At 39.2% G+C, this 18,801-nt stretch overlaps 1 protein-coding gene across 2 annotated transcripts in view; it reads right to left on the bottom strand.

Annotated features, from left to right (window-relative positions):
- Window positions 1-260: 260 nt before the first annotated feature.
- Window positions 261-18,801, bottom strand: part of DKK2 (dickkopf WNT signaling pathway inhibitor 2) — a 120,255-nt gene continuing 101,714 nt past the window's right edge. For both annotated transcript variants that reach the window (XM_043871190.1, XM_043871191.1), the window contains exons 2-4: window positions 6,610-6,760; window positions 5,156-5,311; window positions 261-2,631 (exon numbers count right to left, since the gene is read on the bottom strand). In XM_043871190.1, coding sequence (XP_043727125.1) covers window positions 2,381-2,631; window positions 5,156-5,311; window positions 6,610-6,760 — 558 coding nt within the window. In that variant the 3' untranslated portion in view covers window positions 261-2,380. The remainder of the gene's footprint in view (window positions 2,632-5,155; window positions 5,312-6,609; window positions 6,761-18,801) is intronic.

Here is an 18,801-nt window from a genome sequence, read left to right as displayed (position 1 = left end):
ATTGTGCCCATCTTTGCATGAAATTTTCCCTTTGTATTTCTGATTTTCTTGAAGAGATCTCTAGATCTCTAGACAACTACAGCTGTTCCACCATGATATAAGTACCTAACCATAAACTTCCTTGGATCATCTCATGGTGATGTCATCCAAAGGATTATCTGCTAAGACTGCAAAATCAGACCCATCTGTCCAGTTAACTCTGAGAATCTGTGCTTCTTAAAAGTTTTTCCCATAAGCAAAACACAAAGAAATTTGAATTCCATTTTTGAAGGCAAAATTTTTAATATATTTTATCTTATTATACATTTCCCCTAAATTACAATGTCAATAGCTGCAAATATATTCTGCTACAAAGCTTTCTGTAAGAAATATCTCTATAAGAAAATACATCTCATTAACATTTCCTGTAAATAAATTAGTTCAAATAATAATTTTTGAAGGGATGTACATAAGGGAAGTAATGCAGAAACCAGATTTTAAATGTAATTTTTGTATAGGAAATGTTTCCCTGAAAGGTTCCATTTTCACGTTGCTAAGCTTATAGAAACCTGTTTGTACAGACTTTGGTTCTTACTTTTTGTTTTAACAGACATGTGGGGAAAAAATGCAAATCTTAATCATACTAGTGAACGTATGTGGGCAGGTGAAATTCTTAAAAGACATGCAGGCTCAGGCTCAGTTTCTACTCGGAAAACTTGAATTTGAGACTGCAAATGAGGTTTAAGTAAATGAAAACTATGGAGTGATTTATAGTCTATAAAAGAAAAATTCCAAAGTAAAAAATATAAGATAACTTTTTGGCTTTAATCTCTAGACATAATATTAGAACTGAATAGAACTGAATAAAGTAAAAAGTAATAAAATGGATGTAAAAATTTAGAACCTGTGGTATCTACAGATTAGCAAAATGTAGATTTGACAAGTTATTCCATTTATAATTTTTAATCTCAGTGACTGTAGAAGACAGAAATTGTATCTTTGGCAAAAAAACAAACAAACAAAAAAAAAAAACAGCTGTTGCAGAAAGAGTTGATACTGAAAAAAGTCAGATGGTGCCATCAGCCAGTTAGAAAGCAGCTTACCAAGAGCAATGGAACCTTACTATCCTAACTGCCTTGGAGTCCATTTAATGAGGCCTCCTCAAAATAAGATGATTTTATGACCTCAGAAATTTAAAAGAAATATTTTAAGGTCAAGTAGTTACCTCACACTGAACTCATCTGCATAGTGAATACTGTGATAGCAAATCCCATGGACACCTTCCATGTGGGTTATGCAGCCTCGGGCTTCACATATGGAAACTCAGCTTGTGCTTCAAACACATGATCCACTTGTTGCCAAAACCTGGAGAGTTGACAAGGTTTTCCCCATTCCCTTTCTGTGCTTCAGTGCAGAACAGATATATCTTGTTTCTTTTATCATTTTTACTATACTGCAGAGTATGTGAAGAGTAAATGTCTAGTTCTATCTAACATAGGGAATGCCAAAGCTTTGAATAATATGCTCTAGTAACTTTTACTTTGGGCATCTTAAAATTTTTACAACCTGCAAATTCTGCTCTGTGTTATTCACAGTGAGTATAATTTGGAGAATAAGATGAGTAGGAATAATGCACAATCAAGAGATGCAATTTATATCCTCTAGAAATCTGAATGGATTATTTTGGTCTTATTCTGCTGGTTCTTATTAATTGTAGCTGAAATTAAACTTTTCAAAAATAGAAACAAGCAGCTTAAGGAAAAAACAAGGTTTTTTTTTCCTGAAAGACTTAAAGACCTGTGATTGTTTTGAAATTATGTGGAAAATATTGACTGCTTTTTTCCTACCAAGGTCTTTAATTGAGCAGTAAGAAGTAGTGTTCCAAATTAAAAGGTGATTCTATGGTGCAGATTCTCTGTGCTCCATGCTTTTATTTCCCATTAAACAATTCCTCTTTTCACGTTTTAAAGCCTGTTGTATACCAGGGTATATGGGGACTACTTTGTTTAAATAGAAATAAGGCTTTTCAGTTATTTTTTATAGGCAGTCACCACTGTGAGAGAAATTGATCCTCCAGCACAACCTAAGCTCCTGGCAAGTCACATGGTAACATCAGTAATCTCTCTGTGTGCCTTTTTTTTTTTTTTTGTGAGTCATGGCATCTTCACAAATGTGTACATTATTTATATAAACAAGTTGCATGATGGAAAACACACTGATCACACTGGTCACCCTTTCTGATCTTCCATTTTCTTTTTCTTTCTCTTTCTTTGATCTATGTTCTTATCATATTCCTCATTTTACCCCTTCTTCTGAAATCCAAATCCCACTCTCCACCATGCTATAATGCATTAAATACATGGATTCACAGTCTGCTCCTGATGCTTCTCTTCAGAGGTGGTCATATCTTCTGACAGACGTGGAGTCTGGCTTTGGAGGAGTAGGTGGCATCTTTCCATACTTTACAAGATAGGCCTTTTGCGCAGTCACACCGCTGGAAGATTTCCAGCCCATGTGAGCCCTTCTTGCGCTGCTTGGTACAGACTTCCCCCTGATGGAGCACTGGTTTGCAGATTTTGGTCCAGAAGTGGCGAGCACAGCAAAACCCTTCAATGCAGTCTAATGATCGTAGACAGGGATCTCCTTCATGTCCTAAAGAAATGATGACCAAAAGATTTTACCATGACACTGTAGGAGAAGAATCTACTCTGCAATCAGAAGCACCTAAAGTATTTGTACTTACACTATCTTCCATGATGTCTTAGAGTCATATCAATTGACTTTCCCTCTAATCATGTGAACCAACTATCATCTCTTTCCATTGTTTGCTGTCTGAATATTAAGTTCAATGAATAGCTAGGATGGGGCTGCATCTTCTCTTCACCTTGGTATGGTGTGACCTTAGATATTTCTGTTTTGTGTTGTTGTTTACTTAGGTGAATGACAATAAGTAAAAAGAAATGCCTTCTATTTAATTTGCTACCTTCTTGGAAAGAGTAAAACAAACTCTGAGTCAAGAAGGCTGAAGTTGTCTGTACCTCCTAAGGCCAGGTATCAGTTAAAATCTAGCCAGGAAAACAGAAGCTGAGTATTGAAAAGAGAAGATACTTAATGCAGAGGACGGGTCACACAAGCAGTGAGTTGCGAGGCTAGAGAACTTAGAGAACTTCGAGCTGCCCCGCAGGAAGCCACCCCCGCATTTAGGCGGAGGGCCGGGGGCTGGGATCCTGGCAGAGGCTGAGGCCCCAGGAAGTGCAGCTCTGCCAGAAACACTCCCAGAGGCAGAGAGAACCCGTTGGCCTTCCCCTCCTCTGCCTCTGAGTCTCTCACCACAGCCAAACCCCTGCGGCTGGAAGCCCCCTAACAGGGAGTCTAAGCAATGAAGTCTGTGAAATGCCATGATACAGAGCGGAGCAGAGCAAGGGCAAACAGCCGCAGGGTCAACCAAGAACCCATCAGAAAAGTCACGGGGGCACAGGTCTGGGGATTCAATTCAGTAAGAGGATGGCGTCAGCAGAGAGCACCCACGGGTCACAGTGGGGTTGATGTGTAGCCCGCAAGCTTCTTTGTCATCTCCCAGATTGTAAATACTTCTGACTTTTTAGGCCATGTGATCAGTGTCACAGCTCTTCATTCTGCTCTTGTATCACAAAAGCAGCCATAGATGGTGCCTAAGTGAATGGGCAGGGCTGTGTTACAATAAAACATTATTTACAAAAACTGGCAGCAGGACAGACTTGGCTCATGGGCCGTAGTGTGCCAAGCCTGGTCTAAAAGGTTAGCTGTCACCCTGGATGTCACCAGTCCCACTGTGTGAATGTGGACACAACTCACTAGCCATCAACATTTCTTGCTAGCTGCCATCAGAAAATTACACATATAATTAGCTAACGGTAATTAATAAATTAGAAACTGTACTGTAACACAGATATCTGTCAGAATAAACAGGGACACTCATGTACTAACAACTTCTCAGATAGCTCAGCGGGTAAAGGATCTGCAGGCAATGCAGGAGACAGAGGAGATGGCAGGTTTGATCCCTGGGTCAGAAAGATCCCCTGGAGAAAGAAATGGCCACCCACTCCAGTATTCTTGCCTTGGAAATCCCATGGAAAGAGGAGCCTGGTGGGCTACAAGTCCATGGGGTCAGAGTAGGACACCACTGAGTGACTAAGCGCGCATGTACTAACAAATGCATGTGATTTCAGTTGGATAGAAATAGGAGATATGGGTAAAGGACTAGGCATTCAGGAAGTGTAGACAAGGGCTGGTTGAAGAGGAATTGTCAGTCACTTTAACCCTACTGATAGAATCATTAGTATTTCAGGTTGGACTAACACGTCAGATATTTTGTAGGATACTAGCTCCACAGAAGGTAAAAATGTGGAGAAATGGTTTTATGGTTAAGTAAACTAGGGAAATACAGTGTCTAAAAAAGTTAACCTGTTTCCCTCATTGCTGAACTTCTCAGAGCCTTCACTATATCAAAGTTTATTTTAAAGTTCCCAAAATGGGCAGATACATTATTACAAAACTCTTGAACACACAGGCTGTTTTAGTCATATAATGTCTTGAAAGAATATTGCTCCATAGAATACACTTGCAAAAGCCTCCTTTGAAAGTAAAGGTATTTCTACTTTTCAAAAGTTTACTATTAGTGATTAGGCTTACCAAATATTTTAACACAAGGAAGGGAATTTTTATGGGCATACATAATCCCTCTAGAAACCAATTATTTTTGGAAAATTGATTTATGCATAGTATATTACCTGATTGTTTAATGAAATAAAATTTCTGAATCTGCAAAGGTGAGAAAAGGACTCTAAATCTTAGTAATTTAATTATACGGCAGCAAAAATTTTCCCATTTATGTTTTGGAATGCTTTATTCTTGATTATGGAAGAGAAATGCTTGTGTAAAAGATTTATTCTAAATATCCTGTAAAAAGACTGATCTATTTAGAAAATGGCATGGTTAATTGGAGTACCACAATTCTTGTCATATGTATTTCTCACAATTTAAGATCTTAAAGAAACCTCTAGCATCCTCAAAATTGATAAGAAATTCAGTTAAAATCTTACTATTACAGTAACTCCCCATTATTTTTTTTTCAAATTGCACTCAGAAGCAATGAAATTAATTATCTACATTTCTCTGGAGCTACAGCTATCCCCACCTTTTATATGCGACACCTTAGTGTGAGGTCTTCCTAGGTTCTGCCATCCCAGGTCGTGGTTTGAGTGATGGCCGTGGTTCCGATCTCTGTGCCGAGTGCTGTCCAGAGCTGGGATATGAGGGGTTAAGATGCTCTCGGTGACGGGGATGCAGATGCCTGGAGATGGTCAGATAATTAGTTATACTTGTTCAGTTCTATAAAGTGTGTTTCTTATCCAAGTATTTTCCCGATGTGAAGTATGAGGCCATGTATCTACCATCTATATAGACTTGAGAACTCAATAGTTTGGACCTAAGCCAGGCTTTCTTGATTTGAACCTTGCCAGTCTCATGACCAAGTGACCTTGGGCAAAAATAGGGATAAAAACAGAATTCCTTTCATGAAGTTACTGTGAATACATATAGGAAGAGTTGAGAATAGTGACAGAGTGAAGTATTATCAAATCTTAGTAGCTTAAAGGTGTCGGATCAGACATCTGTGTTCAGGATCAAGGTTCCTTTTTTAATCAAAAATATAATCCCATCTACTCTGTAAACATCTCTAATGGGATGAGGTCTTCCCTTCGTTTCTTGTCCAGGGTACTCTCAGTAGGACCAGGCCTACAGGTCAGGAACAAGTGTAGGAATATGAACATGATTATGATGTTTTGCATTACTAGTTGTGTTTCTGATCACGTTCTGCAAGTATTTAATCATCTACCATGTGTTGGAGATTCTTCATTTCATCATCAATGCTGAACTGTCTGCCCATAAGGTCACTGAGATTGGCTGAAGGCTGAGTAACAAACTCCTATGTTTCTTTTTGGAGGAAACAATCACTCCATCAGCATTTGTGTGTGCCACAGTGTGGGGCTTTCAAAAAAGGACACCTTGAGTGTGAGAATCAAGGTATGAAATTGGTATGAAAATGAAAACAAGCTCACAAGTGTATTGCTGAATCACAGGTTTCTGTCTTTGGTTCCTTTGCATATAACCGCTTGTTCAGTGGAATATGACATCTAGCTATTTATATGCAACATTTCAACATGGCAAATCCTAGGTCAGCATAGATTATACATTACAACAGGTGATCAGAGCCCAGGAAAACGGAGATTTGAGAGGGACAGTAAAGCACTCGCCTGCAATGCAGGACACACAGGTTCGATCCCTGGGTCAGGAAGACTCCCTGGAGAAGGGAATGCCCACCCACTCCAGTATTGTTGCCTGGGAAATACCATGGACAGAGGAGCCTGGCAGGCTCCAGTCTGGGGGGTCACAAAAAGTCAGACACAACTGCGTGACTAATAAACACACACCAGGTAATCTCATAGATTTCTAAACCCTGATCCCATTCCTGCCAGTTTGGAAGTCTCCTTACATTTTAGAAGTATGACTAAGGAGAGGGCAGTATAACTCGGTATCCAGGTTTCCTACATGAAAGGAAAGAGGCCCATCAACACGGAATGAGACCTTTACCATTATTGCAGCGGGTACCAGGACAACACATGCCATCTCTATGGCAGCGCTTCTTTTTCCTTCGACACACCATGCAGGCTGACGATCCTTGGTGAGGACTGTGGCAGTATCTCCCAACTTCACATTCCTTATCACTGCTACAAGGGTAGGCCTGTCATGAAGTAGAACAACACCACCAAAAGCAAAGATTAGATTTTGTAAGCAAAAAGCTATTGCACCAAATCGTGATGGAAAATCAGAATATTTCCCTCCTCAAAGGAAATATACCATTTAATAATGTTCTGAGCAGAGGTACTACGTGGTAACAATTACTTAATTAAGGGTTTTATAAACATTGATTGCTGATGGTGATGACAAAGATAAAGTTGACAGTATTCATACATTTTCAATGACACGACTTTGGGGTTAGGATTTAGACTTTATTTTGATTCAGTTCAGTTCAGTCACTCAGTCATGTCCGACTCTTTGCAACCCCATGAATCACAGCACGCCAGGCCTCTCTATCCATCACCAGCTCCCGGAGTCCACCCAAACCCATGTCCATTGTGTCGGTGATGCCATCCAACCATCTCATCCTCTGTCGTCCCCTTCTCCTCCTGCCCTCAATCTTTCCCAGCATCAGGGTCTTTTCAAATGAGTCAGCTCTCCACATCAGGTGGCCAAAGTATTGGAGTTTCAGCTTCAGCATCAATCCTTCCAATGAACACCCAGGACTGATCTCCTTTAGGATGGACTGGTTGGATCTCCTTGCAGTCCAAGGGACTCTCAAGAGTCTTCTCCAACACTACAGTTCAAAAGCATCAATTCTTCAGCACTCAACTTTCTTTATAATCCAACTCTCACATCCATACATGACCACTGGAAAAACCATAGCCTTCACTAGACAGACCTTTGTTGACAAAGTAATGTCTCTGCTTTTTAATATACTGTCTAGTTTGGTCATAGCTTTCCTTCCAAGGAGTAAGCATCTTTTAATTTCATGCTGCAGTCACCATCCGCAGTGATTTTGGAGCCCAGAAAAATAAAGTCAGCCACTGTTTCTCCATCTATTTGCCATGAAGTGATGGGACCATATGCCATGATCTTAGTTTTCTGAATGTTGAGCTTTAAGCCAACTTTTGCAGTCTCCTCTTTCACTTTCATCAAGAGGCTCTTTAGTTCTTCCTCACTTTCTGCCATAAGGGTGGTGTCATCTGCATATCTGAGGTTATTGATATTTCTTCCGGCAATCTTGATTCCAGCTTGTGCTTCCTCCAGCCCAGCGTTTCTCATGATGTACTCTGCATATAAGTTAAATAAGCAGGGTGACAATATACAGCCTTGACGTACTCCTTTTCCTATTTGGAACCAGTCTGTTGTTCCATGTCTGGTTCTAACTGTTGCTTCCTTACCTGCATACAGGTTTCTTAAGAGGCAAGTCAGGTGGTCTGGTATTCCCATCTCTTTCAGAATTTTCCAGAGTTTATTGTGATCCACACAGTCAAAGGCTTTGGCATAGTCAATAAAGCAGAAATAGATATTTTTCTGGAATTCTCTTGCTTTTTTGATGATCCAGGGAATGTTGGCAATTTGATCTCTGGTTCCTCTGCCTTTTCTAAAACCGGTTTGAACATCTGGAAGTTCACAGTTCACAAATTGCTGAAGCCTGGCTTGAAGAATTTTGAGCATTACTTTGCTAGTGTGTGAGATGAGTGCAACTGTGCGGTAGTTTGAGCATTCTTTGGCATTGCCTTTCTTAGGGATTGGAATGAAAACTGACCTTTTCCAGTCCTGTGGCCACTGCTGGGTTTTCCAAATTTGCTGGCATATTGAGTGCAACACTTTCACAGCATCCTCTTTTAGGATTTGAAATAGCTCAACTGGAATTCTATCACCTCTACTAGCTTTGTTCGTAGTGACACTTCCTAAGGCCCACGTGACTTCACATTTCAGGATGTCTGGCTCTAGAGCCCTAAAGAGTGAATCTGGAGGCTCAAAAAATAGCTGTAATTGTTATACTGCCACTGATTTAAGTTGTAAATGAAATGGCCTAGTCACTCTTTTTTACCCACTGAACTAGCATAAGTAGAAGGTTACATAGAGCAACAATGGGCTGTGCTAGCAGCTAAAATACATCTCCTGCCCATTTATGGAACAGCTATTCTAAGAGTGATTCCTCAGTTCCTGCCTGTGAGGAACACACAGACAGAGATGCTTCCAGAGATTTTGAAGCAATGAAACTTTGGGACAGAGAATTCAAGGAGCAGCTCTTCACTCCACATTTAGTGATAAGCAGCAGCAGAATTCTGCGTGGTCAGAGCATGCTAACTCCAGTTATATGATTATGTTCTCAAGAAACAAAAAAGCAGACTTGCGACATACAAAAATAGCCCTACAGGCTATTTATACAGAAAGGACTTCAGTTCCTACATTTCTCTACCAACTTGTTGATTCAGAAGGCTACTTAAGCAATGTCATATATTATCTCAAAAAATACACTTATATACACACTCCAATTATATATTCCTTATATCTAGGAAGTTACTGGAATTCTTAAAATGTCCCTGTTTTCAGAGACTGAGAATTGAGAAACAGAAATATCACACCACATATCAGACTAACTCATATTTTGAGGCATGTTGACAGGGAGACTTATTTGGAAGTTTTTTTTTATTGCTGTGGTTGTAGTTCATTTTTTTCCTACTTTTCACAGTAATGCATTTTTTTTAATTGCAAAATAAAAAATAAAAAAAAAAGCAATATAGTTTTTAAGCAAGCATAAATGATAGGACTAGAAAACTACGGGATAAAGTTTTTGTGACTCTCAAATAATCAATGTGGTTTGAATGTTTTACTTTTGCAATGAGGTTGATGACTTTACCCCGCGTGCATTGCTTCTCCCTCCCCCCAGCCCTCTCTTTCTTCCATCGCCTTTTCTCCCTGGGCCTTTCTCCTGGGTATGTTTGTATGTATGCGTTCAGCTCCCTTGTGTTTTCCATTTAGATCTGATCATGTTAGAAAGAGGAAATAAGTGGGAAGTTGATGTGTGACTCTGGAAACTTTACTTGTTATTTGATGAAAAAAGATAAAACTTTAACATCATTACAATTTACTTTTACCCTAAGAAGAGAATAGAAAATAGAAAAACCTCTAACTTCAAATTGAAATTGTTTTTGAAGCCTTACACACTGGCAATATTTGATGCCCACTTTACAAGTGAAGCCAGATAAAACTATAAAATTAATTTGGATATTACTGCCCCATTCTGTAACTCCATCATTAGGCTTAATAAAGAATCTGAATGAGCTTGAATTCTGAGTATCAGGCCACTTTTCAAGAGTCCAGGACTGATGAAAACAAAACAAATGTCACTTCCTGACTTGCTACACTCTTTCCCCCCTGAGCACTTTACTGCCTTCATATTTAAACCCATTAATTTTAACTGAAATACAATTCACATGTTTCTGATTCATTTACATTTATTTCACCAAATTGTTTTGCAAGAAACATTTGATGTATCACAAGTTTTTTTTTCTTTCTTTCCTCAAAAATAGGACATGTTCTTTCAATGGAAGTAAACACATGCCACCTAAAACATCATGTCTAATTCAACTCAAACAATGACTCTTCAAGGGATTTTGAATATAGGGAAATACTTGATTCCATTCCTAAAAAAAATAGCCTGTATGGTAGAAAGCAACTTGTTTTCTAAAAGTTGAAGTTCATTTATGCAGAAAATTAGAGAAGGCACATTATCATCTTCCTGTTCTCAGTTGATGGGAAATGGAAAATACTTGGTGGAAAATATGTGACACTGTTACAAAAAGCAATATGCACAGTAGTACTTTGTGAATGGGATCACAGTAAAATTCTCACTAATTTTTCAGAGAGAGGAAAAATATTAGGCAGTTTTATTATGTTCCAGTGTATCTTTTATTGAACTAGAAATGATATAGGCAGAAAAAGTATGCAGGAGTTTCTTTTTAAATGGAAGGTTATTGCTAATGTGAACTTGTCCTTAGAATGGAATCCCAGAACATAATATTAAGAGAAGTTCTTTGACAAAGATAATTTTTCAATAATTGAAATATAAGGTTATATTACATAACTTCTAGTATGCTTATGGAACTCCTGGCTCCAATAATCAGCATTTATATATGAATAAAATCAAGAATGGATGAGAAAAAATGGATTGAAACAAGTTAAAGGGAAAGCAGCTGATATTTGGGGACATGCTTTGTCTTCTGAAAATCATTGTCCCTCAGGATGGATCTAGTCAGTAATAAAGTTTACTTGATGTAACCATTAGCAAGAAAATGCAGAACAGGAGAAAACACGACTCTGATTGAGTAAAAGGGATTCTCATGTTTTTGGCCTAATGCATTATTTTTCAGTAATGAGTTTTAAACTCAAGTATAAGGGTTCTGCAGTTTGCTATTGAGTTTTTTCTGAACATTCAATTCAGTTCAGTCTCTCAGTCGTGTCTTACTCTTTGCGACCCCATGGACTGCAGCACGCCAGGCCTCCCTGTCCATCACAACCTCCAGAGTTTACTCAAACTCGTGCCCATCGAGTCGGTGATGCCATCCAGCCATCTCATCCCCTGTTGTCCCCTTCTCCTCCTGCCCCCAATCCCTCCCAGCATCAGGGTCTTTTCCAATGAGTCAACTCTTCGCATGAGGTGGCCAAAGTATTGGAGTTTCAGCTTCAGCATCAGTCCTTCCAATGAACACCCAGGACTTATCTCCTTGAGGATGGACTGGTTGGATCGCCTTGCAGTCCAAGGGACTCTCAAGAGTCTTCTCCAACACCACAGTTCAAAAGCATCCATTTTTCGGCGCTCAGCTTTCTTGACCGTCCAACTCTCACATCCATACATGACCACTGGAAAAACCATAGCCTTGACTAGACAGACATTAGTTGGCAAAGTAATGTCTCTGCTTTTTAATATGCTATCTAGGTTGGTCATAACTTTTCTTCCAAGGAGTCTTTTAATTTCAAGGCTGCAGTCACCATCTGCAGTGATTTTGGAGCCCAAAAAAATAAAGTTTGACACTGTTTCCACTGTCTCCCCATCTATTTCCCATGAGGTGATGGGACCAGATGCCATGATCTTAGTTTTCTGAATGTTAAGCTTTAAGCCAACTTTTTCACTCTCCTCTTTCACTTTCATCAAGAGGCTTTTTAGTTCCTCTTCACTCTCTGCCATAAGGGTGGTGTCATCTGCATACCTGAGGTTATTGATATTTCTCCCAGCAATCTTGATTCCAGCTTGTGCTTCTTCCAGCCCAGCATTTCTCATGATGTACTCTGCATATAAGTTAAATAAGCAGGGTGACAATATACATCCTTGACATACTCCTTTTCCTATTTGGAACCAGTCTGTTGTTCCATTGGCCTCCAAAGGTTACATTTAATGATGATTTTTACATTTGAGCACCTCAGTCTAAGTTTCTATTTAACAAAAATAATAATATGAGTCCCTGGTTCTTATTTTATAAATGAGTAAGAAGACTGATTCTCTTCACCTGATATGGAATTTATTAGTAGTGAATTTCTTTGGCTCTTCATTGACTTGACTTTAAGTGAACAGTATAAGGAACAGTGACTGTGTGGATGTCTAGAAATCAAATGAAAGAATTAGAGACTTTATACATGCCTATCCTGTATTAATATTTCCAAAACTGAATCAGAATTCCAGTTCCCTGAGCATCCAGGAATACTTGCCTTCATGCAAAATCATTCATGACTTATCCTCAGTCATACTTAGGGGCTGAATTCATTTGCAAGACCTAATAATAGCAGAAGATAGGCCATATAGTAAGAAAGCATGAGAGCTGTCCCTGATCAAGCCAAAAAGCAGAGAAGTTTTGCCCAACCCCTCCCCCCCTTTAGACTAAAAATACAGTGGTTCCCATAAATAGAAGTGCTAGTTATCATTAGCAGCATGCCATGGACTAAAATAAGAGTGAACACATTGGGCACAGCTTGAAAATAATCTCCATCAGAAGTGAGCATTTCTTGTTTAGTATACAGGATATTTTTTAACATCTGTTTACTCTGTGCTAATCTGGAACCTTTCTTTCTAGTTTTAGCAACGAAGTGAAGAGAAGTTAAGTAACTTCTGCAAATAAGTTTCATGTGCTCAGCGGCAAAAAAGTTGGGGATCAGAGCCCTGGCCTGGGTTTCAGAACTGACTGTAAGGTGTCACGACTGATCTTTTAATGACTGTTAATGCACACATAGAAAAGGTATTTGAATGGTGACCAGTGTGCTGAATTTAGAGATTAGGAAGATAAACTTGGCCACTTCTCTTTCTAGAAGCCTCCAAATACCAACAGCATGTCCTGCTGCAGCTGTTGGAAAAACAGAATACTGGCAGAAAACACTGACAAGACTATAAACAATGTTTTCTCTTTCTATCTTTTTGACAACCATTTTATGGCTGTTTAAATTCAGTGTAACCAGAGTTATAAGCAAAATCCCATCATGCAAATAATGATAAATGATATTCTAATGAATAAAATAAAATGTTACTGCATTTTCTTAAACTAATTGAGCCTCTTTTTTTCTCTATTAAAACTGCAGAGAGAAAAGGCTTATTAAATCGAGACTTAGATTCAGGGCTGAGTATTTTTTTTTTTTACTTTTCAATTACTGCCCATCCCTTAGAACCCCCCCCACCCCAATGCAACAGTGAAGTGATTATGAAATGAGAAGTGTTTCAGGTATCTCAGCAGCACTGACTACTTTTTATAGACCTTTAGCCACAAGTACAACCTTAGTTTAACTCCCAAGCTTTCGAAACAATGACATTGTCCCTATTTAATAAAGGAGGGAAAGAAGAAGAGAGAAACATCAGACAGTTTCCGTGTGGGCGAGCCACCCATCCGGATTCTCGCAAGACCGTCCTAGTTTTGTTGTTGTCTTACTCGGGACAATCCTTTGTCCCCGTAAGCACTGTTTGTAACAATCTCGGAAGTTTTTTGGAGCCAGAAAAACGTCATCAGCTGGGCAGCAGAAGAAAGCCTGCAGGGGAACAACCCAGCTGTGGGAATGAAGAACATTTGAAGCAAGTGGATAGAGGGAGGTGGCCAAAAGGGCTGGTGAGTAGAACAAGTCTGAGGTCTTAAAGAGAGCACAGCAAAGGGCTGGCGATTGCCTTTGGGAAACCAGATCAGACTGGCTTCCTCTCAGTCTTTAGGGAAAAGATTAATTTCCCTTGTCATGACATTCTGCATGATAGAGCTATATTTCAATGAGCATGCAAAATATGCTACTCTTTAAAGTGGTCTTTTCAGACTCATACCCTAACATCGTAACTGCAGGAGGTGCAGGGAAATATAACTCAATCTGTGCAGTTTTACACTTCATGCCAAAGGCTAGGCAATTTGATCTTTCCCTTTGTCCACAATTACCTCTAGGGGATAGGGGTTTACTAGATGCATCTTTGAGGATTCCTGAACCTAAGGCCAGGAAAATTGAGCTATATTAACTTTGAGGGGAAATTTTCAGATATTTCATGATATTCTGGATGTGTACCATAGTTTCTTAAGGCAGCTGCTTGGATATTCCTTTAGTATTCAATAATTACTTATTCGGCTTTTATTTATTGAACTCCAACTATAATACAGAAACTAAAAACTATATTCCGTGATCTGCAAATCACTGCCCCTAAAATAATTTTGAAAAACATGCATCATCACATGCATTTGATGTGTAAAATGTTTCAGTGTAAGTTTGTTTTATTAATTATAATGTTTAACATTTTTATAAGATGAAGTTCACAGTAATTTGTCATGATTCAATAAAATACTGTGCAATGCATCCTGATCCTAAATGCATCCTGATCCTAAAATAAATCACAATGTATTTATCAACAGATATTCTTCCTTGAAAAAGATAATCTGAGAAAACATTCAGTTAAATTTTAAAATGCACTAGTCATCACAACTATTTTGAATGTTCTATATTCAGAACTTTCCAACTAGAGCCAAGATTCACTTAAAAAAAAACAAAAACTAATGATAAGAGAAGGACGTTTAAAGTGATGAAGGATATGTAAATTGATCAAAGAGAAAAAGCTACAACCAAGAATACCAAGTAAGGCTCTCATTCAGGCTCTCACTCAGATTCGAGAAGAAATCAAAAGCATTACAGATAAGAGAATTCAGCACCACCAAATCAGCTTCACAACAGAAGCTAAAGGAACTTCTCTAGGCTGGGAAAAAAAGAGGCCACAACTAGAAAAAAGAAAATCACAAATGGGAAAGCTCACCAGTAAAGGCAAATGTACAGTAAAAGTAGGAAATCATCTGCACACAAATATGACATCAAAATAAGCAAGCATGAGAATAGGAAAGCACAAATGCAAGAAATGAGAAACACATTTGAAATTAAGAGACCAGCAACTTAAAACAACCTTGTGTGTGTATGTGTGTGTGTGTGTGTGTGTCTGTCTGTCTGTCTGTCTGTGTGTGTAGACTGCTATATAAAAACCTCATGGGAACTGTAAACCAAAAAACTACGATAGACACACAAAAAAAGAAAAATCAATGCAAACACAACTCTATAGAGTATCAGGTTGTCATCAAACCATAAGAAGAGAAAAGAAGGGAAGAACAAAGACCTACAATAACAAATTCAAAACAGATTTTAAAATGGCAATAAGAACATGTATGTAGATAATTACCTTAAATATTAAATGGATTAAATGCTCTAACCAAAAGACACAGACTGGCTGATTGGTTATGAAAACAAGTTTCATATATATGCTGCCTACAAGAGACCTACTTCAGGCTCAGGGGCACATAGAGACTGAAAGTGAGGGGATGGAAGAAGGTATTCCATGCAAATGGAAATCAAAAGAAAGCTGGAGTAGCAATACTCATATCAGACAAAATGGACTGTAAAGACTGCTACAAAAGATAAGGATAATGTAATACATAATGATCAAGGGATCAGTCCAAGAAGATAAGAGAAGGAAAGAAAGTGCCTTTCTATGTTTAGAATGTCCTGATGAATCACTAATGATATCTTCGTTAAACCAATATTCTGAATTCTATTTTAGTTTGTCACCAAAAGTGGTTTTTTTTTTTCAATCTCTGACTAATGCAGTATATCAAGATTTGAAATGTGTGACAGTTTTGCCTTTTCATACTGTTCATGGGGTTATAAATGAAAGAATACTAAAGTGGTTTGCCATTCACCTGTCCGATGGAACATGTTTTGTCAGAACTCTCCACCATGACCCGTCTGTCTTGGGTGGCCCTACATGGCATGTCTCATAGTTTCACTGAATTAGACAAGGTTGTGATCCATGTGATTAATTTTCTGTAACTGGTTAACATTGGTTAGTTTTCTGTAATTGTGGTTTTCATTCTGTCTGCCCTCTAAAGGATAAGGAAGCTTCCTGATGGGAGGAACTGGCTTTGGGGGAATCTGGGTCTTGCTCTGATGGGCGGGACCATGCTCAGTAAATCTTTAATCCAATTTTCTGTTGATGGGTGGTATATTACACTGAAAGATGAACTCCCAGGTCCATAGGTGCCCAATATGCTACTGGAGAAGAGTGGAGAAATAACTCCAGAAAGAATGAAGAGGCTGAGCCAAAGCAAAAATAGTGCCCAGCTGTGGATGTGTCTGGTGATGGAAGTAAAGTCTGATGCTGTAAAGAGCAACATTGCATAGGAACCTGGGATGTTAGGGCCATTAATCAAGGTAAGTTGGAAGTGGTCAAACAGGAGATGGCAAGAGTGAACATTGACATTTTGGGATCAGTGAACTAAAATGGACTGGAATGGGTGAATTTAATTCAGGTGACCATTATATCCACTACTGTGGGCAAGAATCCCTTAGAAGAAATGGAGTAGCCCTCACAGTCAACCAAAGAGTCTGAAATGCAGTACTTGGGTACAGTCCTAAGAATGACAGGATTATCCCTTGTTTCCAAGGCAAACCATTCAGTATCACAGTAATCCAAGTCTATGCCCCAAGCACTAATGCCGAAGAAGCTGAATGGTTCTATGAAGACCTACAAGACTTTCTAGAACTAACACCAAAAAAAGACGTCCTTTTCATCATAGGGGACTAGGATGCAAAAGTATGAAGTCAAGAGATACACAGACTAACAGGTAAGTTTGGCCTTGGAGTACAAAATGAAGCAGGGCAAAGGCTAACAGAGTTTTGCCAAGAGAATGCACTGGTCATAGAAAACACTCTCTTGCAACAACCCAAGAGATGACTCTACACAAGGACATCACCAGATGGTCAAAACCTAAATCAGATTGATTATATTCTTTGCAGCCAAAGATGGAGAAGCTCTGTATAGTCAGTAAAACCAAGACCAGGAGCTGACTGTGGCTTAGATCATGACCACCTTATTGCAAAATTCAGACTTAAATTTATGAAAGTAGGGAAAAACACTAGACCATTCAGGTATGCAGGCAATGGCACCCCACTCCAGTACTCTTGCCTGGAAAATCCCATGGATGGAGGAGCCTGGTAGGCTGCAGTCCTTGGGGTCGCTAAGAGTCAGACACAACTGAGCGACTTCACTTTTGCTTTTCACTTTCATGCATTGGAGAAGGAAATGGCAACCACTCCAGTGTTCTTGCCTGGAGAATCCCAGCGATGGCAGAGCCTGGTGGGCTGCCGTCTATGGGGTCACACAGAGTCGGACATGACTGAAGCAACTTAGCAGCAGCAGCAGCATTCAGGTATGACCTAAATCAATTCCCTTATGATTTTACAGTGGAAGGGACAAATAGATTCAAGGGGTTAGGTCTGATAGAGTGCCTGAAGAACTATGGACAGAGGAGGTTCATACCATTCTATAGGAGGTGGTGATAAAAACCATGCCCAAGAAAAAGAAATGCAAAAAAGCAAATGGCTGTCTGAGGAGACCTTACAAATAGCTGAGAAAAGAAGAGAAGCAAAAGGGAAAGAAGAAAAGGAAAGATATACCCATCTGAATGCAGTGTTACAAAGAATAGAAAAGAGAGATAAGATAGCCTTCCTCAGTGATCAATGCTGAGGAATAGAGGAAAACAATAGGATGGGAAAAACTAGAGATCTCTTCAAGAAACTTAGAAATACCACGGGAACATTTCATGCAAAGATGGGCACAATAAAGGATATTAACAGTATGGACCTAACAGAAGCAGAAGATATCAAAAAGAGAAGGCAAGAATCCACAAAAGAACTATACAAAACAGATCTTAATGACCCAGATAACCATGATGGTGTGATCACTCACCCAGAGTCAGACATCCTGGTGAGTGAATCCAAGTGGGCCTTAGGAAAGATGAACTATGAACAAAGCTAGTGGAGGTGATGGAATTCCAGTGAGCTATTTCAAATTCTAAAAGATGATGCTGAAAGTGCTGCACCCAATATGCCAGCAAATTTAGAAAACTCAGCAGTGGCCACAAGACTGATAAAGGTCAGTTTTCATTCCAATCCCAAGGAAGGGCAATGCCAAAGAATGTTCAAACCACCACACAATTGCACTCATTTCACACGCTAGCAATGTAATGCTCAAAATTCTCCAAGTGAGGTTTCAACAGTACATGAACCACATACATGTACATGTTCAAGCTGGATTTAGAAAAGGCAGAGGAACCACAGATCAAATTGCCAACATCCATTGGATCACAGAAAAACCAAGAGAGTTCTAGAAAAATATCTACTTCTGCTTCAGTCACTACACTAAAGCCTTTGACTGTGTGGGTCACAAAAAACTGGAAAATTCTTCAAGAGATGGGAATAACAGACCACCTTACCTGCCTCCTGAGAAATCTGTAGGCAGGTCAATAAGCAACAGTTAGATCCAAACATGGAATGACGGAGTACATCAAGGCTGTTTATTGTCACCCTGCTTATTTAACTTCTATGCAGAGTACATCACGTGAAATGCCGGGCTGGATGAAGCACAAGCTGGAATCAAGACTGCCAGGAGAAATACCATATCCAGATGACACAACTCTTATGGCAGAAGGTGAAGAGAAACTAAAGAGCCTCTTGATGAAAGTGAAAGAGGAGACTGAAAAAGCTGGCCTAAAACTCAACATTCAAAAAACTAAGATCATGGCATCTGGTCCCATCACTTCATGGCAAACAGATGGGGAAACAATGGAAACAGTGACAGACTATTTTCTTGGGCTCCAAAATCACTGTGAATGGTGATTGCCGCCGTGAAATGAAAAGATGCTT

This window comes from Cervus elaphus, chromosome 17, assembly GCF_910594005.1.
Source record: "Cervus elaphus chromosome 17, mCerEla1.1, whole genome shotgun sequence".
Classification (NCBI taxonomy): domain Eukaryota; kingdom Metazoa; phylum Chordata; class Mammalia; order Artiodactyla; family Cervidae; genus Cervus; species Cervus elaphus.
This window is presented reverse-complemented; position numbering and strand designations above follow the sequence as displayed.